Source organism: Anomaloglossus baeobatrachus, chromosome 12 (assembly GCF_048569485.1).
Source record: "Anomaloglossus baeobatrachus isolate aAnoBae1 chromosome 12, aAnoBae1.hap1, whole genome shotgun sequence".
Classification (NCBI taxonomy): domain Eukaryota; kingdom Metazoa; phylum Chordata; class Amphibia; order Anura; family Aromobatidae; genus Anomaloglossus; species Anomaloglossus baeobatrachus.
The window spans coordinates 100,720,249-100,745,649 of NC_134364.1; the positions used below are offsets into that span (position 1 = coordinate 100,720,249).

Below are 25,401 nucleotides of genomic sequence, written 5' to 3' on the forward strand. Positions count from 1 at the left end.
AATTTAGCATAGGATGTCATCATCCAACATCTTAAAAGATCACCTGTCCCTTACCATAAATAAGGAAGTTTTTTTAATTTGGTGTAATTGCCACCATTTTCCTGAATCCGGCGATGTTTTTCTTTTGTTCCTGCACCCCTCCATTCCGAAGATATAGCTCCCTTCTTTTTTAAATACAAGTCTAGCTTTTTAGCCAACTGGATGTGGCTTCCAAGATGATACACCCACATAAAAGTTAAAGACCACTCCCATTTGGCTACAATATTCTATTCCCATACTGGGAAGAGGGACCATATCTCAGGAACAAAAAGGCGTATGAACAAACAAAAAACATCGACGGATTCAGAAGAACAGCGGAAATAACCGGTAGAAAAGAAAATACATATTAAAGTGGTAGACTTGGTGCACATCCTTAAGAAGGGATGATCCTTTTTTTGATAGGCTCCCAAGATTTGGTATCTCAATGGATGGATCTTGTGTTGGTTCCACAATATCTGCAAAGGGTGGGGATACGACTCAAGAATTATTGAAAAAGAAAGGGGGTAAGAAATATTTGTCAAATGCTGGCACCACAATTTGGGAGGTATGGGAAAGCTCACCAGGTTCTCTGCAAACCCCACCGATACAAGGACGTGGCGAGCCACAACATATAAGCAGGAATTGTGACTGCTACCACAATTTGGGATTAACTTTTATCATTACTATGGGAAGGTAAAATCCTATCAAAAGTGGGGTGTCTTTTGATTTAGTGCTTTTGTCATTAGAAAATTAAATTTTCAGGTTTGAACTTTAAAATAATAAAAATTTTTACAAGAAAAGTTCTGTAAAAAAAAAACTCATTCGAGAGGCAGTGGCTATTGAGTATTAAGGGTCGCTTTTGTTTTCATCTTCCTTTGCATTCTCCTCATTTTTCCCTTTACAACTACTATTCTTTATTTCACATTACGGCATTTTGTGTAGCGTGTAAACGTTTTTCTTTGATGTTACCATGGAAACTCTTAGCGCAAAAATTTATGGTATTGATATACATGACAGCTCACAAAAATAAACACAATCTTCTCCAATATCATTATTTACAGAGATGACAATAGACATCGTTTCTAGATATTTCCGTATACTAGGGTGCTAGTTTTTACTACTAGGGATCAGTCACAGTCCATAAATCTCAAGGATGAACTGGCAGGAATTAACTAGTCAAACATGACGAACATGTCCAATGTAAATTTAATTTCTTATGCAACATTTAAAGCATATAAACTCTTTATGTAGCTGGTTGATGATGAAAAATTTAATAATTCAACTTATCAGTGAAATGGCTTCCAAATAGATAATCCCTTTAAGTAGGACCCTTTAAAATCACTTGCCAAAAATAAATATATATTTTTTACTTGGTGGCAACGGCGTTCTTCTCCCGAATCCGGCGTTGTTTTTCTTTTGTTCCTACGCCCCTGCGTTCCTGAGATAGGAGCTTTTTTTTCTATATATAAATCTAGTCATTTTATTCAAGTGGGTGTGGTCCTCAACTTCAAGACCCAACCCAGTTGGCTAACAAGGAGTAGAATTCTAGACAAGTAATAATGGGCCATATCTCAGGAACAGAGAGGCGCAGGAACAAAAGAAAAACAGCGCCGGATTTAGGAAAACCTCGGCATTTATGCGTAGCTTAAAAATCTGATCTTATTTGATGTTTTTAGATTATAAATTTGCTTATAACTTGGTTGACTTACCTTAAGTGTCCAACATTGTAATGTCTGCTGGCTCCATCCGTGGACCTGACGACCTTGATGGTGAATTGAGGTTGGAGTTGTCTCAGTTCCAGCAAGACAACAGCCAAATAGTGAACAAACAGGAGAGCATCCACAAGTGATACAGCGTACTGTACTATACCCTGGTAGTTCTTCTCCGCCGTTGTCAAGATACGGACAGCATAAAAAAGCCAGTACGATACCACCAGTAAAAATATGAGCACCATGATCAGAGCTCGGAAGACAAAAACCCGAGGGAAGAAAGCTTTGGGGCGACGGAAAAAAAGTGCCCAGCTGCCAACAAGAAGAATAAGGAGTTTGAAGGCCACGGAGATAAATAGACCTTCACAAGGCGTACCACAGGCTTCCAGGTCCCACGGTAAAATTTTAGGCAACAGCATAAAGGCTATAGGGGTCAGGAATGAAATGAATGCTAAAGTACCACCAATTATGACCCCAAAGTGCCGGGAGCAGTCTAGTTTGGCACTGTCCTCTATGTCCTTAGTGATACGTGTGAGGTCATCATGTGATATGCTGTGCTCAGAGGTCCCGGTGACCACTGTAGTGGTTTCACCCCAATTGTCATCCTGGAAAAAAAGATAAAAAAAATAATCAGTTTTAAGGACAAAATGTATAATATTTTATATTACACACAGCCATGGCCGAAAGGGTTGGCACCCTTGAAACTGTTCCACAAAATAAATATTTCTCCCAGCCCATTATTGCAATTACATATGATTTGTCACACATTTATATTTATATACCTTTGTATGTAGTGGAACAACACAAAAAAAACCTGATTGAAAAGAAAAAAAAAAAAGGCAATTTTTACAACTTCACACAAAACCCCAAAAAACGGTTCAAAAAAAAAAAAAAAACAAAAAAAAAAAAAAACTTGTCCCCCTCAACTTAATATTTGGTTGCCACCCTTTGGAATAAATAACTAATCAGTCGCTTCCTATACCCGTCCACAAGCCTCTTCTTCCTCTCACGTGGAGTTTCGGACTCTTCTTTATAAACTTCTCCAGGTCTCTCATATTTGAAGACGTCTTCTCTTCTCTTCTCCCAACTGCTGCAATTTTAAGATCTCTCCACAGGTATCAATGGGATTTAGAACCTGACTCATTGTTGCCACTTCAGAACTCTCCAGCACTTTGTTTCCATCCATTTCTGAGGGCATCAGAAAGTATCTTTGGGGTCATGGTTTTGCTGGAGTAACCATGATCTAGGATGCAAACCCAGCTTTGACACCGGGCACCCAAAATCCTTTGGTAACCTTCAAATTTCATGATGCCTTGCACACAGTCAAGGACCCCAGTGCCAGAAGCAGCAAAATAACCCAAAAAAATTTGTGAAACTCCACCATACCTGACTGTAGGTACTGAGTTCTTTTCTTTGTAGAACTCTTTCCATTTTCGGTAAATAGTAGAATGATGAGCTTTACCAAAAAGCTCCATCTTGGTCTCATTTGTCCACAAGACACTTTCAGAGAAGGATTCAGGTTACTCATACATTTTGGCAAACTTCAGTCTAGCTTTTTTAATGTGTGTCAGCAGGGGGGTCCTCCTGGGTCTACTCCATATTGTTTCATTTCGTTCAGATGTGGACAGATTGTTCATGCTGACACTGTTGACCCCGAGCCTGCACGACAGCTGGAATTTCTTTGGAACTTGATTTGGGCTGCTTATCCACTATCAGGACTATCTGCGTTAAAACCCTTCATTAATTTTTCTCTGCTGTCTACAACCAGGAAGACTAGCTACAGTGCCATGGGTTGTAAATTTCTTTATCATGCTGTGTACTGAGGACAAAGGAACATCAAGATCTCTCGAGATGGATTTGTAACCTTGAGCTTGTCGATATTTTTCAACAATTCTGGTTCTCTAGTCCTCAGACAGTTCTCTTCTCCTCTTTCTGTTCTCCATGCTTAGTATGGCACACATATAGACAGTGCAAAAATTGAGTCAACTTCTCCCCATTTTATCTGGTTTCTGGTATGATTTTCATATTGCCCACTCTTGTTACTTGTCATAGGCATGTTTGAATGAGCATCACATGCTTGAAACAAAATTGTTTACAGAGAATTTTGGAAAGATGGCAACAAATTTTGTCACTCATTTTTGGGGATTTGTGTGAAATTAGGGCCCATTTTTCTTTTCCCTGCTTTTTGTGGGTTATTCGAATACACGCAAAGGAAATAAACATGTGTACAAAATGTGTAATGGCAATAATTTTTCTCGTTTAATTTTAGAAAGAACATTTCTAAACTGATTTCATATTTTCCTTTTTCTGTCGCTTTAAGAATATTTAGAACAATTGAATTTCCCATAACCAAAAGTGAAGGAACAAGTCTTATCCTGTTAATTGGAAGGGCGGCCGGTTACACAACATTGAGTGATTCCATTGTGGAGCGAGCTCGGAATTATCTAAGTAGAAGTTTTCTCGCCTTCGTTGGCTCCAGTCTTCCGTACACGCCTTAGTTATATTATACATTATGTGAGGTTATCCCTGGTTGTCAATTTATTTATTTTATTTTTTAAGAAAATTTATAAGCTTAAACTTTTAAAACAATGGATGGTCATAAAGGTGTAAATTGGCCAAAAACTTGGCTGACGTTCATCTATTGTGTAAGTGCACCTTTGTCCTATTGAATATCTTGTACGCCAAGTTTATACATGTGCAAGGTTTTAATCCAAAAGGTCCCTTTGCCACTTAAAGATTTGGAAATGTTCCTCAACTAAGCAATTTTTTGTCTTAATCCAGTACCTTCTGACAAGGACCTCTCCTATGTCGCACACACAAGCATGCATATTTACAGGGGAACACAGCCATTTAGGTCAACCATTGGCAACAGAAGTGAGTATACCCCTAAGTGAAAATGGCCAAATTGTGCCCAATTAGGCATTTTCCCTCCCCGGTGTCATGTGACTCAGTGTTAAAAGGTTTCAGGAGTGAATGGGGAGCAGGGGTGTTATATTTGGTGTTCTCTCTTACACACTCTCTCATACTGGTCACTAGAAGCTCAATATGGCTCCACATGGGGAAGAATTCTCTGAGGATCGGGAAAAAAAAAAGAATTACTGCTATACATAAAAATGGCCTAGGCTATAAGGAGATTGTCATCACCCTGACACTAAGCTGCAGCACAGTGGCCAAGACCATACAGCGGCTTAACAAGACAGGTTCCCCTCACACCAGGCCTTGCCGTGGTCGACCAAAGAAATTGAGTGCTTGTGCTCCGCGTCATATCCAGAGGTCGTCTTTTCAAAATAGATGTATGAGCGCTGCAAGCATTGCTGCAGAGGTTACAGGGGTGCGGGGTCCACCTTTCAGTGCTCAGACCATATGCCGCACATTGCATCACATTGCTCTTGTCATGAGTGTATCTCGCTGAGAGACCCCGGGTGAATGGATGGCAGGCTGAGGGCCTAAGGTATCCGACTCATTGACAGGTTTCAATAATCTGTATAGGAACACTAAGGAGCTCAGGAGTCAGCTTGTGGTGAATTCACCCTTCTCTGTAGCGACAGGGATGTCCGTAGTAACATGACCCCTGTGTGTTGTAACATCTTCTGGGGGTTTACTAGGTAAACCCTGATGGTAACGCGCATGACAGCTCAGCATCGCTGCCATCCCAGATGGAAGACTCTTCTAAATATGATGCACAGGAAACCCACAGTTTGCTGAAGACAATGACTACGGACATGGATTACTGGAACCATCCTGTGCTCTGATGAGAACAAGATAAACTTATTTGGATCAGATGGTGTCAAATGTGTGTGGCGGTAACCAGGTGAGGAGGACAAGTGTGTCTTGCCTACATTCAGGCATGATGGTGGACAGTCATGATTTAGGGCTGTATGAGTGGTGCCGGCTGTGGTGTGCTACAGTTCATTGAGGGAACTATGAATGCCAACATGTCATGCGACATAATGAAGAAGAGCATGATCTCCCCCTCCATATTGCAAAATAACGACCTCAAATACCTCCAAGACAACCATTGCCTTGCTAAAGAAACTGAGCGTAAAGATGAGGGCTGGCCAAGCCTCTCCAGACCTAAACCCTGTGGAGGATCAGTGGGACCTCCTCGAACGGAAGGAGGAATACCACAAGGTCTCCAACATCCACCGGCTGCGGGATGTTGTCATGGAGGATGGAAGAGGATCCAGCGACTCCTGTGAAGCTCTAGTGACTTCCATGCCCAAGAGTTAAAGGCAGTGCTTGAAAACGATAATGGCCACAGAAAATATTCCCACTCCCGATACAATTTTGCCATTTTCACATACGGGTGTACTCACTTTTGTGGCCAGCGTTAGACATTAATGGCTGTGTGCTGAGTTATATAGCGGACACCAAATTTACACTGTTATACAAGCTGCACACTGACACTGTACATTGTATCACAGGGTCAGATCTTCAGTGTTGTCCCATGAAGAGATATAATAAAATATGTTCAAAAATGTGAGGCGTGTACTCACTTGTGTACTGTATATATACACACAAACATTTATATAGACGAATATACATATATACACAGCCACAAACATCTATATAAGTAAACAAACATACATCTATACATATATAGACAAACAAACATACATATATAAATACAAACATGAGATATCGATATAGTTGGCCTGAAATATTTCTAGCAGACAAAAAAAAAATCTTGTTGCTATGGAAACAAGTAGTAACTTTGACAAGAGCGAGTGCCAAGTTAAACATAGAGATATAGAGATATATATATATATATATACACACACACACATACATATATATACACATACACACACACACATAAATATACACACACACGTATTCACCCCAATGACAGTTTTTATATTTTGCTACCTCACAACCTGGAAATTCACTGTTTGAATTGGTTCATGTAAGGAACGTGCCTACAACTGGGAACATTTGGATTTCTTTTTATTGTGAAGCGAACAACAAATAGGACAAAATAACTGAAAACCTCAGTGTGCAAACATAATCAGTGGTCACCCATCTCTATGCACAGTCTTATATTTTCTCCCTCATCCCGGTCTATCACCCTACCTGTGCCCTCAGTTCTACATCTGATAAAAGACTAAAATCGCCCAGAATTTGAACCTCCCACTTCTGTCTCTAAAGGCCCCGTTACACGCAACGACATCGCTAACGATATATCGCCGGGGTCACGGGATTCGTGACACACATCCGGTCTCATTAGCAACGTCGTTGCGTGTGACACCTACGTGCGACCGCTAACGATCCGAAAAAAGGGAAAAATCGTTGATTGTTGACACGTCGTTCCTTTACAAAAAAATCATTGATCTTTTTGGACGCAGGTTGTTCGTCGTTCCTGAGGCAGCACACATCTCTACGTGTGACACTTCGGGAATGACGAACAACAGCGTTCCCGCGTCCTCCGGCAACGAGGTGGGCGTGTCGTCAATGTGGCTGCTTTCCGCCCCTCCGCTTCTATTGGTGGCCCGCTGAGTGACGTCACTGACGCCGCACGAACCTCCCCATTAAAAAAGGGTTTGTTCGGCGGCCACAGCAACGTCGTTAGGAAGGTATGTGCGTGTGACCCGTACTAGCGATATTGTTCGCCACAGGCAGCGATTTGCCCATGACGCACACACGACGGGGGCGAACGCTAGCGATGTCGCTGTGTGTAAAGCGCCTTAAGTCTTCTCTCGTGCTGCACAAGTTTTCTGGAATGCTCTACCCTGGACGATGCAGATAATACCTATCCCCCACATTTGCTAACAACGCTTTAAAAACCGGCCTATCACCTCAACTCATTAATTTAACTCTCCCCTGGTGCTACATTTTAATTATCTGGTCCCTCCTATTCATCTTTCTTATGTTGGCACTATAGAAATAAAATAACTATTACAGTGCTATATGGCCCGTAAATAATACCGCTATACATTATTTGGGATTGTGCCGTCCTCCGTAGGGAAATCCTCATTTGTCCTTTTACAAATCAACGCGTAATAGACCTAAGAGGAGTAAATTGTACGGAATGGCCGGATAATGTAGTTCCCACAGTAGGGCTCACGGCTTCAGCACATTGTATCTTGCTGCCCTTGACACGACCGGGAAACAATGACATCACTGCTGCCCAATAGCAAAATCCTGACAATTACCCAGTGCACCGAGATGCGACATTGGATCAGCTCATTAACTCTGCCTGGCAACCGTCCAGCGATGTGCGGGTCCGGGTCCTCCGCACCCAGCTGCCTGTTAATATTAACCCTGCAGTGTGACGGCTTTTAGGATGGAGATAAATGGTGCAAAAAAAAAAAAAAAAATCAATAAACCCTTCCGCTAATTACCTCTGCAGACACTCATGGAAAATAATTAGACACAAGGGCTGTCAGGCGTCAGGACGGCGGGTGACAGCAGCGGATGAAATGCTCTGCAGTGTAATGTACCGGCATACTCTGCACCGTGGAGGAGGCCAACGGGTTAAGTGGCTGTTTGCCTCCGAATATGGAAAATCCCATGATGGAAGCAAGGCTTAGCATCGAAAGGGGACGGCTGTCACTGAACAATGCATTTAAATGGGAAGTTAAAATGGAAAAAAATGTACCAGGATGTGTGTGTGGTTTACATTTACCGAACCCAAAAAAAAAAAAAAATATTCCAAAAATAAACATCTTACTCGCTCTTCTCCTCGCGTTGACTCATTGTCTAGTAAAGGTTCTCCAGGAGCTTGAATAGTGACCGACTTATCTCCCCGGCTGCTGCCGTCTCGGCTTTTAGATCGATGTCTTTCTCTTCGATCTCTACAAAAAGAAAAAAAATAAAGATCATAAAAAGGAAAAAAAATAAGACAACAAAATGGGCTAGGCTTTTCTAAAAAGGGTAGGAAATCTGTTTTCGGCAGGGATTTCTAGGTTACAGATCCGAAAATACTCTGGTCTACCCAACAAGTCAATGGATTACATAGAAAGCCTGTAGACTTTAAGAATGGTGTAATGCTTCATTTCTCCGGTGGAGGTGCGACGCCCTGGGTCGTCACATGGTATTGTGCAATCTGCCCTTCTGCACAGTATCCACCCTCCTTAGTTACGGGTCCCTGATCTTTGGTGTTGCGAAGAACAAGCTAATCAAAATCCTAGTAACACTCTGCACCACACCCACCAGACACACCAGTGGACAGCCTGAAGGGAATAGGGCTGGCCACTTGGGGGGTTGGTTAAGTTGAGGTCAGGAGACAGTCAGTGTCCTGTTGGAGGTGAAAGTGAGGAAGTCAGGAGCTGGGCTCCTCGTTTACTAGGTGGCAGACGTTGGTCTAGGCCTGGTAGGAGCTGGACCCCGGTCGCAGGGGATTTTGACAAGGGGCACGGACTGTCGAGGAGGACAGCCGGCGGCCTTGTGCCATCACCGGGCAGGGGCCAGGGCACAACGGGGTATGTGGACCCTAGGCCAGGAAGTAGCTTCAGGCGTCCTGGTAATTCACCCGACGAGGACGGAGCCTTCAAGATCCGTTCTCCACCCACTCTAAAATCGGGGTACTAGCGCAACAAGGGGGAATAGGACTTTCCCACTACATAGTCCAGAAAATCCCAAGCATGAACCCTGAGAGCAAGCTCACTCCGTTAGCCATACGGGTGAGCGGGACCAGTTTTAGTTTCAAGCTGAAAGGGACCAACTACAGAAAGAGGTGCCAAGGTCAAGGTCACAGGCTAACAAGCAACACCAACAGGCAAGGGATCCAGGCGTGCTACCTCCCTGCTGCAGTGCCATCAAGAACTTTGGTTTACTACGGTTGTCAGAGTCAGCATTATTGGACAGAGTGAGTACGCAATTAACCCTTACTGGCCCGACGGCACCTTCCCGACACCATCACCGAGTCCTGGGGTATCCCTCCGCAGCGGTGGTACTATACCCTTACAACACACCACAGGTGGCGTCACAAACTGTCCATATCATCCCCTGTACATAACCCCTCTTTTTATTCGAGTGGCCGCACAACATCCCCGGGTCCGGAGACCCCCTCGAGCCACCGCGGATCCGGATCCGAGCAGCCCGGCTGCTGACGCGGGGTCGGCACAGAGGCGCTGCATGCAAAGTGACCACTGTGTCTCCTGCGGCAGGACACTGATCAGTTTATCTTCAGTAGACCTTTCAAATACAAAGAGGTTTCGCAAGCCAGACAACTTCAAGGAGTATTTACAGCAAAATGTTGTTTGATGGACTTGTCTTGGCCACTTACCTTTCCTCTCGGCTAGAGATCTGTGTGGTGAGAGACGACCAGCTTCAGGGAAAAAAAAATCCTAGGATTACTCTAGCATTTGAAAGAAGAGGTTTCTTCCTAACAAAATTGGTCATCTTATGCCAATAAGAAAGGCAAGAAGGAACACCGGAATACTGAAGATTGAGATGACCAGGAATAAGGACAGCTGTCCAGTTTCTAGATTTTCGGAGAGTGTAATGCTTCATTACTCCTGTGGAGGCGCTGCAAGAACACTGCGCACTTGGTAGATGGCACCTACTCTGAGTCCTGCTACTGCAGTCAAACAGGAGACAATGTTACCAGTTTCTCTTAAAGGTAAACCGTCACCAGTTTTGGGGCCTATAAGCTGCAGTCACCACCAGTGGGCTCTTATATACAGTATTCTAACATGCTGTTGCGGTGCCCCTGCGGTTTCAGGCGCCACATGGTACTGCATCTCACCCAAGATGCAGTATTCATCTCGGATACAGAGGAGGTCATCACCAGTAAACCATCACAATACATCCAACATAAAAAACGGGAGTTCTGTCACTGGGACCTGGGCTAGAGTAGGTGCCGGGGGTAGCCATCACGAGGTATGGCACCTCTTGCCCACTAGTTCAGCAATTCGGGAGGCGAGGCACCTGCAGGGGAAGTTAGCAGCCATCAGACAACTCAGTTAGCTCCGGGTGCAGCAGGCGCCAGGTCAGACTCAGGAAGAGACGTCAGAAAGAAGGCAGAGACTAGAAAGGGCCCCGTGGTCTGGAGCTGGAGGCTCGACCCGGGTTCTTAGGAAGAAAGGGGATCCCAAGGTTCGCGGGGAGTGCAGCAGGCACCCGTGACCCATTCAACGCCCCAGGAGCTGGGGTGGAGGGAAGACCACAGGAAAGGACACACTGAAGGAAACACCGGCCTTGACCTCTGAACTATCAGGGATCAGCTGCAGCCCATCACAGCGGGACTCGTCACTCCAAGGGCAGTGTGAATCCAGTGAGTAAAGAACTTGAACTGCACCCTCTGTGTTGTCACATCATTGCCGGCGCTACCAGCATCGCTCCCCTGCACCAGAGGCGACTACTACTCCCAACATCCTCCCTGGGGCCTAGCTCTACCTGTGGAGAGCTGCACTATCTGAGCTATGTTGCCATCTGCCCCAGAAGAGAGAAACTTCCCGCAGCAGCGGCGGCTGATAACTGGCCGCGCACCACAGGTGACGTCACAAACAACTACTCCCATCATCCCCATTCCCCTCTTTATTGACCCCGCCGGGGTCATGGAACCGGGCCTGGCCACCGAAGCATCTCAGAAGCAGAACCGCGGCCTGGTAACTGGTAGCCCCAGACCCTGTGGGCCCGTCACTATATATAAGAGCCCAGGCCGCTATGTAGAATGTAAAATCCCTTTATAATACATATCTAAATGGTCGCTGCGATTAAGCTGGTTCATATGGGAGTCTTTTTTTTCCAGTGCTGGAACCTCCTCTTTCGGCCATCTTCGTCCTTCTTAAGCCTGTGTGCATGACGCGTCCTACATCATACACACTCACCAGTCCCACGCAGGCACACTACAATACTTTGATCTGCCCTGCTCAGGGCAGATAAAAGTGTGCCTGCGCAGTATATCAATGCCAGTGAGTGTTGATGACGTTGGACGTGTCATGCAGCCTGGCTTCAGAAGAAGGACAACGAAGATGGCCAAAAGAGGAGGCTCCGGCAGCGGAGAACAAAGACACCAATATGACCCAACTTCACCGCAGCGACCGTTTAGGTAAGTATTATAAAGTGATTTTTACATTCTACACAGCGGCCTGGGTTCTTATATACAGGATGTTAGAATGCTGTATATGAGCCCAGTGATGGTGGCTGCAGCTTATATTGTAGACCGCAAAACTTGTGACAGGTTCCCTTTCAGGAGAACCTTCTAAAACGTTTCTCCATGGTGATAGATACCAAAATTCTATCACACTTTTCTAGAGATATCAGCCATGATGAGAGCTGGCCAAGTCCAACTTGGGTAAGATAAAAAAAATATATATATATTTTTCTGGCATTGGAGTGAAAAACGTTCGTACTCTATGAATCTGGTCAAAGCTTGGCCACCAACAAAGGACACAGGTTTCTAAGTTTTAGAAGGTCCAAGTTGTGGCACCATGAAAATCGCCCGGAATAATGGCAGTTCTACAGTTCCTGGATGAGCATGAAAAGGTGATCCTACTGGGTAGGTATGTGAGAGACGATGTGCCAAGAAGAAAAACCACCTTTTTTGACAAATCGATCCACCCAGAAAGTACCGTAATATCATTTTAGGCTCAATGTACAAAAAGTCTAAAGTCATGAAGACCACAATTGACAACTATAAAACTCAACTTAAAAAAATCTTAAAAAAAAAAAAAATGTAGGAGGTAGAAGGTCTCACCTGTGTTTGCGTGAGCTCCGAGATTGCCCGGATTTATAGGAGTACCCAGAATATTGGGACTCGTTGTCCATGTTTTCAGAGTAACGTCCTTTGTGGCGATCCACGATTACGGATTTCGGCTTCCCTGAACCTGGAACTGCAGCCAACACCGCTGCGGCCTCTTTCAGCACAGGTTTTTTCAGGCCAAAAGGCGCCGTCAAAAAATCGACTTTCACCTTGAGGGACTCTATTTTGATAGGAGGTCTTGGTCCGTCTCATAAGAAAAATAAGGGGACCTAAGATCTAAAACAAAAAATATACAGACAATAAAAATATATACAATTGCCCATAATATAGACCATTTTTGTAGCACTTTTCAAATAGATAGGTAAGGATTGCCCTTGGAACAGATTTGACTTTTTGGTGGCCCATTCGAAACATTCATAGAAATCGTTAGAAATAAGTATCTCGAAAGTGACAACAAAAAGCACATTTTCAAGACTTTATATTAACCACTTGATTCCTTGCATCTCCATCCTTGACTTCTAGGAACTCCTGAGCAATACCAATAATATTCAGTGATTTGGGTCACACCATCTTTAAGACTTCTTAGAAATCAAACCAACGTCAACATGTCTACAGTATTTGGAATGCAAGCTGGCCTACGTTTTAACATTTCGACTGGTTGGACTCTTATGACTTGGCCTTAACAAGATGGAAAGACCTGGAGAACAGATCAAAAATATATCTATTTAAAAAAAAGCCACATAGAAAATCTTCAAAAAAGTTCCTAGAAGTTAGAAACACCTGGGAACTATTAAACGCTGATGGGTTTCACACTGTACTAAAAAGGAACGTACATGTCAGCGTCTGTCAGGATACGCCCAGTTCTACATAAATGTGGCACTATTATGTAATAAAAAAAAAAACAAACTTCAAACAGGAAGGTGGGAACGATGCCTGAGCCCACCACCTGTAGAACCTGTCTGCGGCTAGAAGACTTACCAATCATGATGATCCAGCAAGAGAAAACTCATCATATTTGCTAAATCAACCTCCCCAGGGGGAAATTTCAGTGTTCGTTTTGGTGACTCTCAGCACTTGTTTGACTTGTACGTTAAGTTCCCTCTCAAAATAAAAATCTAGCCTAATTGGGTTGGCTATTGTGTTTCCTCATACTTAAGACCCCTACATCTATTAAATGGCAACCAGTAGAACGACGCTTTGGCCAATCGTTCGGTCAACAGCCATCTTGGCCTTCTCTTCCATAGACATGAGTGCTCATTCAGCCAAGTTCATTTGTGTGTCTTTGTGAAAGCTGCAGAGTCAACATCACTGCCGGCGGCATATCACAAAACGCTTGTTAGTACGAATTTGAATGTGACCGATTGACATTTCCTCCAACAACTAGTTGACCAGTGCCCCCAACACATTAAAGCATCAGCCAAACTAGTTGAGATCGGTGGGTGTGGTGCACAGTCTATTGTGTATGGCAGGTATTAAAGGCATGGTAAATAATTGAAGGAAGTCCACTATAAAAAGTGGCAATTGTCCATTTTGTGGGAATGGGCAAGGAGAAGTCAACTAGAAGTCATTGAGTCTTCGTTTTCGCTTTGGTTGTTTCTGGGATACCTGATTTTTGAACTCCCACTGAGATGGTCAATGAAATGTCTAAATATTCGAGTTGTGCAAAAATAATTTGCAAGACCCTGATCCAATGGCTATGGGCTACAGATGACCTAATCCTACTTGCCGACATCCCAGGCACCTCTTCTGATTAGTAGGCCTGGTCCAACGTCATCAATGCCTTATGACATTGCACTGGGCCTACTATCCACAAGAGACACTGCAAGCTACAAGGACCAGGGCCACTGGACCAGGGTCTTAGATTTCTTTTTGTTCAACTCAACTAGGTATGCAGCAACATTGGAGGAACAAGTAAGGAACTACTGGCCTACAAGGTCAGATTTTCCTTTTCCGAATTACATGTTCAACATCCTTGACCAGTTAATGGTAAATATGTTCCCAATCCTGGTGTATGACCTCATCCTGGCTAAATCCTGGAATATATGGCCCCCATCCTGCTATACATATCCCCATAATGAGCCCCATCCTGGTATACATGTCCCCATAATGGGCCCATCCTGGTATACATGTCCCCATAATGGCCCCATCCTGGATTATATCCCCATCAGGCCGCATCTTGGTATATGATACCCCCAGGTGCTGCACAAAAAAAAAACAAACGATTATATTCACCTCCCCACCCCCGTCACCTCCACTCCCAGTGCCCTACTCAGATGATGGCATGCTGCAACTAGCCAGCATGTAAGCAGTGCAGTGCATGACGTCGTTGTGCACCCACGTACAGTGCAGTCATTTGCCTGGTGCCGGCATATTCTCTGCTCCCCATGCCCTGGATTACGGGCATGGGGAGCAATGAATATTCATAGCCTTAATTAGCGGGCAGCACATCGCAGTGTAAGGTCCTGACGGGTCTCTGTGCTGCAATGCATTTCAGCTAGATGCACATCCTCAGACACACATCCAGCTGACACTACCGCTCTACAACCGGGCCCGGTAGCAGTCGCCGTCGCTGTGACCACGAATGTTTCGCCTTTGAGTATGGAGTCAGAAAAAAAAAAAAAGGAGTCAAGAAAAACTCACACGTTAAGCCTTGAAAAAAAATAAAAAAATTAATTACAGAGCTCCAGAAGATTTCCAAAACTGTAAGTGTGGCGGCATCTCTGTTTTCAATTTGCCAGGAATATTAAATGAGGATAAATTAATTAAAGCTGCATAACATGTTTGTGAGAAACAGTTGGCGATATTTTTTTTAATTTAATCTGTCAATACAGATGAATAATATAAAAATGCTAAAGTATAAGAAACCATAAAAATATCATTTGCTTAGATATAAAATATCTTCGTTGCAGATTCTCATAAATATACAAATATTTTTGCCAAAAATATGGTTTTGTTAGCATTCTTAAAGGAAATCTGTTGGCTGATTTTTTTCCTATTTATTCTGAGAACAACATAATGTGCAGGCTGAGAGCCGGATTTCAGGGACGTGTCACTTGCTCAGCAGCTTATTGTAGTTTTGGTACAATCTATGTTTTATCAGCAGGAGATTATCACTATAGTACTAAGTGTGGCATATAAATCAGTGCAGCTAACTGGTGTAACCCCACCACCATCACTGATTGGCAGCTTGCTGACAGTGTACACAGGAAGCTGTCAATTAGGCATGTGGGCCGAGTTATAAACAGCTCAGCATTCTGAACACTGCTACATCTACAGCCAAGGAAACAGAGGTTTTATCAAAGCAGCAAGTTCTTGATCTTAACATCATGGTGCTCTCAGATTCCATACAAAAACCTGACACATTCCCTTTAAATGAGGAAGCCAACTTTTTGAATTGAAAGATTACGGTATCTGCTCCATCTATTCATGTTCAAGCAGGCCATGAATTAGTAATATACATTATACATACATATATACATATATATACATATACATACATACATATATATATATAACATATATAACATATATAACATATATTTATACAGTACAGACCGAAGGTTTGGACAGCATCTTGCAGCGGCGTGCTATTCCATCCGGTTTGCGTTTAGTTGGACCATCATTTATTTTTCAACAGAACAATGACCCCAAACACACCTCCAGGCTGTGTAAGGGCTATGTGACTAAGAAGGAGAGTGATGGGGTGCTACGCCGGATGACCTGGCCTCCACAGTCACCAGACCTGAACCCAATTGAGATGGTTTGGGGGTGAGCTGGACCGCAAAGTGAAGGCAAAAGGGCCAACAAGTGCTAAGCATCTCTGGGAACTCCTTCAAGACTGTTAGAAAACCATTTCTGGTGACTACCTCTTGAAGCTCATCAAGAGAATGCCATGAGTGTGCAAAGCAGTAATCAAAGCTAAAGGTGGCTACTTTGAAGAACCTAGAATATAAGACATTTTCAGTTGTTTCACACTTTTTTGTTAAGTACCGTATTTTTCGGACTATAAGACGCACCGGACTATAAGACGCACCCTGGTTTTAGAGGAGGAAAATAAAATTTTAAGCAAAAAATGTGGTCATGACACACTGTCATGGGGCGAGGATCTGATGCTGACACTGTTATGGGGGTAATGTCCCCAAATTCTCTACTAAGGTGCCGCATCCTGGTAATGATCCTCCCTGCCTGGTATGTACAGTATATGTCCCTCATCCTGCTATATATCGTAATCCTGCCATATGGCCGCATCCTGCTATATACTGGCATGTGGCCGCATCCTGCTATATAACCCATCATGGCATATGGCCCCATCTGGCTCATAATATGCCCCCATCTGGTTCATAATATGCCCCCATCTGGCTCATAATATGCCCCCATCCGGCTCATAATATGCCCCCATCCGGCTCATAATATGCCCCCATCCGGCTCATAATATGCCCCCATCCGGCTCATAATATGCCCCTATCTGGCTCATAATATGCCCCCATCCGGCTCATAATATGCCCCCATCCGGCTCATAATATGCCCCCATCCGGCTCATAATATGCCCCCATCCTGCTCATAATATGCCCCCATCCTGGTGTATGGCCGCATCCTGTGGCACATAAAAAAAATAAACGTTCATACTCACCTCACTTTACCTCACTCCCTGCAGCATCGCTCGTCCTCCCGTCTGTCAGCGGCAGCGCCGCTGATTGGAGCCGTCCCCATTACCCTGCTGGATCGCGATCATCTCCTGTGTCTGTGCCAGTGTCCCGGCGGCTGCGTGTGGACACGTGCGCACAGCGATGACGTCATCGCTGTGCGCGCCGCTAGTCTCCACTCAGCCGCCGGCACAAACACAGGAGATGATCGCGATCCAGCAGGGTAATGGGGACGGCTCCAATCAGCGGCGCTGCCGCTGACACAGACGGGAGGACGAGCGATGCTGCAGGGGAACGGTGAGAGTACTGTACACTGATTCACTGCTCCCCGCGCTGATGATGATGCACGGGGTGCAGTGAATACAGCCGCACATGATCACTCCAGGCCGTAGTTGCCAGGGGTGATCATGCGAGCCGGCTGTTTATCCCCCGCCCATCTGTCAGCGCCGGCTTCAGCGCTGAGGGATGATGGGCGGGGGATGGGCGTGCATATTAAATGAGCGGGTCCACGTGGTCACGGCAGGCTGCTACAGCCTGCTCGTGCCCCCGATGACCCGCTCCACCGCAGCACCCACATTCCCCGCAGCCACATTCAGACCATAAGACGCACCCCCCACTTTCCCCCAACATTTGGGGGGAAAAAAGTGCGTCTTATGGTCCGAAAAATACGGTATTTCATTCCACATGTGTTAATTCATAGTTTTGATGCCTTCTATGTGAATCTACAATTTTTAGAGTCCTGAAAATAAAGAAAACTCGTTGAATGAGAAGGTGCGTCCAAACTTTTGGACTATACTGTATATTAAAATAAATCCCCCCCAAATATTAGTAGTAACTATTTGAGTCCTTCACCTAAATGTCTATCAAATCAGAAAGAACTAAACTTGGAGCAATCCACAAAGACCAAGCTAATATTACTGGGACCTGTGGGCCCTCTCCAGATCTCCAGATTCTTATCAATAGAGAAGGACCAAGCTTGGACCAGCCAAGAAGTACCAAGCTTATATGACAGGGATATGTGGGCATGATTTGAATTCAGATCAATCAAGAAGGACCAACCTTGGAGCAATCCTGAAAGACTAAGCTAATATGACTGCGATATGTGGGCCCTCTCCAATTTCTAATCTATCAAAAGGGATCAAGTTTGGAGCAATCCAGTAGGACCAAACTAATATGACTAGGACTCGTGTGCCTACTCCAAATTTTAGTCAGTCAGTCAATTGAGAAGGATTAACCTTGGACTAATGAAGAAGAACTAAGGGAACATGATTTTGTCATGTGGGTCTTCTACAAAATTCTTAATCAATCATAAAGGACTAAGCTAATAAGATTGTGACACGTGGGCCCTCTCCAAATTCTGATCAATCAAGAAGGACCAAGCCAATACGACTGGGGCACAATCCAAATTCTAGTCAATCAAGAAGGATTAACCTTGGACCAATCCAGAAGAACCAAGCAAACATGATTCTGACATGTGGGTGTTCTCTGAAATTCTAATCAATCATGAAGGACTAAGCTAATAAGTTTGTAAAATGTGGGCCCTCTCCAAATTCTGATCAATCAAGAAGGACCAAGCTTGGACTGGTCAAGAAGGACCAAGCTAATATAACTGGGACACATTGGCCCGCTCCAAATTTTAGTCAATCAAGAAGGACCAAGTTTGGACCAATCAAGAATAACCAAGCCAATAGGATTTGGACATGTGAGTCTTCTCTGAAGTTCAAAACAATCATGAAGGACCAAGCTGATATGATTAGGCCATGTCGGTCCTCTCCAGTTCTGATTAATCAAGAAGGATCAAGCTTAGACCATTCGAGAGACAAAAAAAAAAAAAAAGGTGCATAAATGTTTCAAAACGGTTTTTTTCTAGGATGAAAAATCTGCATTTTCATTTAGAATTATAATAATAATAATAATAATAATCTTTATTTCTATAGCGCCAACATATTCCGTAGCGCTTTACAATTCAGGAGGATCATATACAAACAAGTAACAGTTATAGAAATACAATATTTAGAGGGGAAAAAAAAAATACAACCCTGCTCGTGAGAGCTTACAATCTACAATGAGATGGGGGGAGAGGCAAGGTTCAAGTGCTTATTTACAATGACAATCCAACCATCTCACGGAAATGGGGCTGGATAATGGTTTCCTGGACCAGTGGGCCCGAGCCTTGAGATGCCTTTGGGTGCCATGGAGTTTGATGTGGAGCTATGTTGTGAGAGGTTGTAGAGGGACTATGTGAATCGAATCTGATTAGGGAGTGTGATAGGCCGCCCTAAAAAGATGCGTCTTTAGGGTGCGTCTGAAGCTGAGTAAGTTGTGATTTGTCCTAACTCAGCTCTTACACCTTTCAGCAGACAGCGCTGCCCTGCTGCTCTCAGCAATCGTATTACTATATAAGAAAAGCTCCATCAGGAAAAACGGTAGCCACACGGAAATTAGAAAAAAGGAATTAGGCCAATTACAGAAGATTCAGCGTTACGTCTCAGTGGTCAAACACTTGACCGAATCAAGAAAGTCACTAATTCAGAATGAACAAAGCAAAATATATCCATCACTACAGCTATACCCTGCGATCAACTTAAATACCGAAAGGGTTCTTTACAGTTAGAGCAGTCAGACTGTGGAATGCCGACCACAAGAGGTAGTAATGGCCGATACTATAACAGCTTTATATCAGGGCTGGATGATATCATCAGTGCACAACTTTGTTGGTTATAAATGACTTAGGGACAAAATATAGAACTGGTGGAGGAAGGTTGAACTAGATGGACCTAGGGCTTTCTTCAACCTAAGTAACTATGTAATATATGTGAGTCCAGTGTACGTCATCTTTATACAATAAAAGAAAAATAAAAGGATAGCTTTCATAATCTCATAACACTGGAAAAAAACTTTTGCAGCCTAAAACGATGATTGATATCTTGTAAAATAATACTGCCATCTATGGACATGCATATATACTGCTCCTCTCTACAAGTGTATAACTACTATAATACTGTTCCATACGTACAAGAATATAAACTACAATAATACTGCCCCCTATGTACAGGAATATAACTGCTATAACACTGCCCCTATGTACAAGAATATAACTGCTATAATACTGGTCCTATATACAAGACTATAACTACTATAATACTGACCTCTATGTACAAGAATATAACTACTATAATACTGCCCACTATGTACAAGAATATAACTACTATAATACTGCCCACTATGTACAAGAATATAACTACTATAATACTGCCCACTATGTACAAGAATATAACTACTATAATACTGCCCCCTATGTGCAAGAATATAACTACTATAATACTGCTCCCTATGTACAAGAATATAACTACTATAATACTGCCCCCTATGTACAAGAATATAACTACTATAATACTGCCCCCTATGTGCAAGAATATAACTACTATAATACTGCCCCCTATGTGCAAGAATATAACTACTATAATACTGCTCCTATGTGCAAGAATATAACTACTATAATACTGCTCCCTATGTACAAGAATATAACTACTATAATACTGCCCCCTATGTACAAGAAAATAACTACTATAACACTGCCCCCTATGTACAGGAATATAACTACTATAATACTGCCCCCTATGTACAGGAATATAACTACTATAATACTGCCTTCTACTGTAATATGACCCCTTAATAACCATAATGTCTGCTGTACTTGTATCATGATCCCTGGTATACAGACGATTAATACATAACTATAAGAATGGTCCTACAGAGTTGGGTGTAATGAGGTCCCATGAATCAGGTCTTTCCGGAAGGGTTTGTGTACCTACAGTTCTATTGTAGAAGCCTTTTCATGAGGTATTTGCATTGTGGGAATGTTTCCCTTGAGACAGAGGCAGATATGAGTACAAGGCAACCACAAATAAGGAGCATACCAGGAAGGCATGGCACAGGGTGACTTCAGTGTGGTCAGTAGGTGCTGGATATGGTTACAAGAGACACAATTAAACACTTGTTCTCTTCCCGGTGCCACATAAAAAAAGAAGTGACATATTGCCCAAATGTATTTTCTTATGTAGATTGGCCTGGGGTGCATGTGCACAAGATTTGTAAACTCCTCCGAACTGATTTTTTGCACACACAGCAGAAGTGCCGCTCCAGCAGGTTTTCCCCTATAAAGTTGGGTTCAGAAATGTGAGTTCTTACGCGGGACGAGTCAATAAAAAGGTTGAGGAAAAATGTTTAAACTGCCTTATCTCCTTTGACATCAATTGTCGGGGGAACGTTTGGAGGCCCAGGAACCTCGCCCAAATCTTGCCAGTAGTATATGTTTTTCAGTCTTCTTTGAACAGAAAACGGTTTTGATTAATTAGGTAAATCGAGGGGTCATTGTACCCTTGTTATGGTGCACTGAGTGTTGGGCTATATCGACTTCTGAATTACCATTACTAGCCACCCCACCTATGTAAGCGAACAGAGCTCCCAGAGCTACTGCTGCCTAAATTTAAAAACTTGTCAATGTACACATATCAGTTAGAGGGCGTGAAGATGCACCGCCGTACAGCGGCGGGAAGAGCCCAGAGCGCCGCCAGACAGGGGCCGGAAGAGCCCAGGGCGCCACTGTACAGGGGCGGGAAGAGCCCAGGGCGCCGCCGTACAGGGGCGGGAAGAGCCCAGGGCGCCACTGTACAGGGGCGGGAAGAGCCCAGGGCGCCGCCAGACAGGGGCGGGAAGAGCCCCGAGCGCCACCATACAGGGGCAGGAAGAGCCCCGGGCGCCGCCGTACAGGGGCGGGAAGAGCCCAGGGCGCCACCCTATCAGGGAAGGATCCCTGACCAAACCTCTACCTAACATGCATAAATTAAAGCATCTACACATCTCCATACACATAGTATTATTATTATTATTATTGATAGAGCTATATGTATATCAATAATAAGAATAATAATAATACACTGTTATAAACCCATAAACAACCTTTATTGTATTGATTAAAGAGTATACGGACATTGACTGACATTGTATGTGACATCTTCTGCTCAGTGCATGGCAGCAGTGGCCGGGGCGGACAATATGACGAATCATGGTGACCATAGAAACATATCTGAAAAGAAGAAAAAAAATACACATCCAATTATGTCCTGCTTCCAGCTAGTGATTCTGGATGGACAGGGTCAGGATGCTGCAGTCAGTGAAGGTTTTTGTCCCGAATACCAGATTTTTCGCATCTATTACCATGGAAACCCAAAAGACCTAGTCTCCCTGCACCTCCCCCATCCCACCACATGCACCCCTTTGGTTTCCTAGGTAATGGCAGCCAGGCCGAGAAACATTCTTCCTAGCAAGTGCATGGAGGGAAGAAGGGTGGAGAAATTGGAAGGAAGGACGGGTGTAGGGTGAGCAAGGAGCGAAACTGAAGGGAAAAAAAAAAATTGCTTCCTTTTGTAACTCTTCTCCTATTGTTCAGAAAATGGGATCAGTTTTCTTCAGGGTGACGACCATGAAAAATCCACGAGAGACAAACGAAATAAACTTTAGACTACCTTGACATATCAACACTAAGCAAAGCCTGCAGCTAGGAAGCCGATTGAGAAATATTTTGTGCCACTCTGAAAAAAAAAAAATATTAAAAATATATACAATATAATACATATATATATATTATATAAAAATCCCTCTCAAACCTAGAAATACAACTGCTGCCCAAATTCAGTCCCTGACCAGCGATTTTGCCAGTTGCGTCATCTGTATGGGTTGCTATCAGAGTAATCGTCCCAGGAGAACAGTCTTCAAGGATCGAAGTTGGACAGTAAATAAAAACTTGAGCTTTACAGCCCCTGCCTGAAGTTGGGTGGGATAATCGCACTCTAAAGGTGGCCATAAAACTTCTATCATTGTCTGGTAGCTATTCCATCCTACATACCGTACATGCTTGACCTGATGCTCATCTCATAAGAGCACAAAGAACCCAACATGAAATCCAACCTAGCCAAGCATCCAATGCTGCTTCGGACAATCGTTTGGCCAGCAGTACTGATGAGCGAGCATTAAGATGGAAGACTCTTCCAGACTTTAAGAAAAATGCTTTAGTTTCCCATTGACTTACATCATACTCAATAATTGAGTCAAACCCGTCCGAGGGTCCGACCTGCTTGTTTCGAGACTTGAGCATCTTACGGCTTTGCTCATCACTAGCTGGCAGTAGAGTTGGACAAATCGATTCATGGGATTTTGGTCCATCAAACAGCTCAGTAGACTCTGGTTGCTGGACAGGAGGCTTGTGAATCTTTTACCTTTGGGAAACACGAGCTGGCACCATACATCATCTCTGTGTCATGACGCAATGAAGACATTGGGCCCACCTGGCTATTCAAAAGCTCTAAAGGGGGTCCCAAAAGTTAAGAGTTAAGTGATTGGTGAGTCTTCACCAGGAACTACTGACTTAATCGATGACTAGAGTCCCGCAAAATGAACAGCCCAACTCTAGCCAGCAGCCATCTCACCAGGCTTTGTTCTCTAAAGCTGGTGTCACACTAAGCGACAGCGACAACGACGTCGCTGTTACGTCACCATTTTCGGTGACGTAACAGCGACCTTGTAAGTCGCTGTTATGATCGCTGCTTAGCTGTCAAACACAGCGACGCAGCAGCGATCATAACGTCGCTGTGCTACATGTGCAGAGAGCAGGGAGCCGCGCTTAGCGCTGGCTCCTTGCTCTCCTGCAGCACACATCGGGTTAATTAACCCGATGTGTGCTGCAGCTACATTTCACAGTTCAGAGAGCAGGGAGCCGCGCGCACTGCTTAGCGCTGGCTCCTTGCTCTCCTTGCTACAGTATACATCGGGTTAATTACCCGATGCATACTGCAGCCACATGTCACAGTGCAGGAGCCGGCACTGGCAGCAAGAGCGGAGGCTGGTAACCAGCGTAAACATCGGGTAACCAGGGAAAGGTCTTCCCTTGGTTACCCGATGTTTACGCTGGTTACAGCTTACCGCAGCTACCAGTGCCGGCTCCTGCTCGCTTCATTTCGTCGCTCTCTCGCTGTCACACACAGCGATGTGTGTGTCACAGCGGGAGAGTGACGATCAAAAAATGAAGCTGGACATTCAGCAACGACCGGCGACCTCACAGCAGGGGCCAGGTCGTTGCTGAATGTCACACACAGCGACAGCGACGGGACGTCGCTGCAACGTCACAGAAAATGGTGACGTAGCAGCGACGTCGTTGTCGTTGTCGCTGTGTGTGACACCAGCTTTAGAGAGTTGTCACCAGGTATGTTTGGTGAAAGCTTATCTCAAGGAGATATTATGATAGTCAGTCTGAATCAGGCATGTCAGATCGATATTCCCCCCCCCAAAGATAAATTGACTTTACTGTTGAGGGTAAAGCCAAGATGCCATGATATATGTTCAATGATCAGCTTGTTCTGCCATCAACGGCAGATAATTTTGAGGTCTACTCTCAACATTGGGTTCAGCCGAGATTAGTCTAACACGTATGACCAGTTAGGACTCCAAGGCAAAAGAAGGATCCAATTTTACGCCAATAGGGTCCTGGTTGGTTCCCTCATAGTTTTGACATAAAAGTGTTGCATAAACGGATATCCTTGCTGTCTTATGCGATGGTGATGCTAAACAGTCACCAAATTTTGAACTTTAAAAGAATCAAGTCAATTAACTTATGATTATGTTCTGGTGTGTAGGAGCAAACTGGAAAATCCAAGTTCACCAGGAGAGACTTCACTACATGCGGAAAAACCATGTACACGTGTTGTCACTATAGTTACAAGCAGATTCATTTTCGGGCTTCAATTTCCTTTTGTGGCAGGAGCGGGGAGGGGTGGTGGGATTCAGGGAACAACTTGAAGAGGTCTTCGTAAAAGCACATTAAAGTGGGGGAGCAGCCATGAAGTGGACCATATATGGTCCGCCTGATGAAAGGACATTAGGGATCCACATTTGTGCTTTAATGAGCCCTAATGCTTCTCAAGCACCTCTCTTCCGACTGTTGGATATGAACGGAAAGTCTTAAGCTGCAAGTGGGATAGAAATATTCATGTATATACTGTATATGTGCATTAGGAAAACATAACACAAATACTAAACTTTCTACATCCAATATCCAAGCTCATTTATGGCTAGTGGTATCTAGACATCTTTGGTGGACATTGTCATGAGGTATATGCATATTTTTTTTTTATTTCCTACTACATTAGTTGTCTTCTCTCCAAATTGAAGGCTATGTAGTATGTGGTCCCTAGAAGACATTAGATTTCATCTATTTCCCTTACTACACCCTCCCTCTGCCGTACCGATAATCTCTTGCTGAGTATGTAAAGCGTACATACAAATTACACATGGGAAAGTCTACATTAGGAGCTAAACTAAATGACTT

General features: G+C 43.9%; 1 protein-coding gene across 1 annotated transcript in view; it reads right to left on the reverse strand.

Moving 5' to 3' along the window:
* The window catches only part of VANGL2 (VANGL planar cell polarity protein 2), a 107,194-nt gene that overhangs the window by 12,543 nt on the left and 69,250 nt on the right, over positions 1-25,401 (reverse strand). Inside the window, exons 3-5 of the mRNA XM_075331214.1 lie at positions 12,370-12,651; positions 8,398-8,521; positions 1,728-2,332 (exon numbers count right to left, since the gene is read on the reverse strand). Coding sequence (XP_075187329.1) covers positions 1,728-2,332; positions 8,398-8,521; positions 12,370-12,440 — 800 coding nt within the window. The 5' untranslated portion in view covers positions 12,441-12,651. The remainder of the gene's footprint in view (positions 1-1,727; positions 2,333-8,397; positions 8,522-12,369; positions 12,652-25,401) is intronic.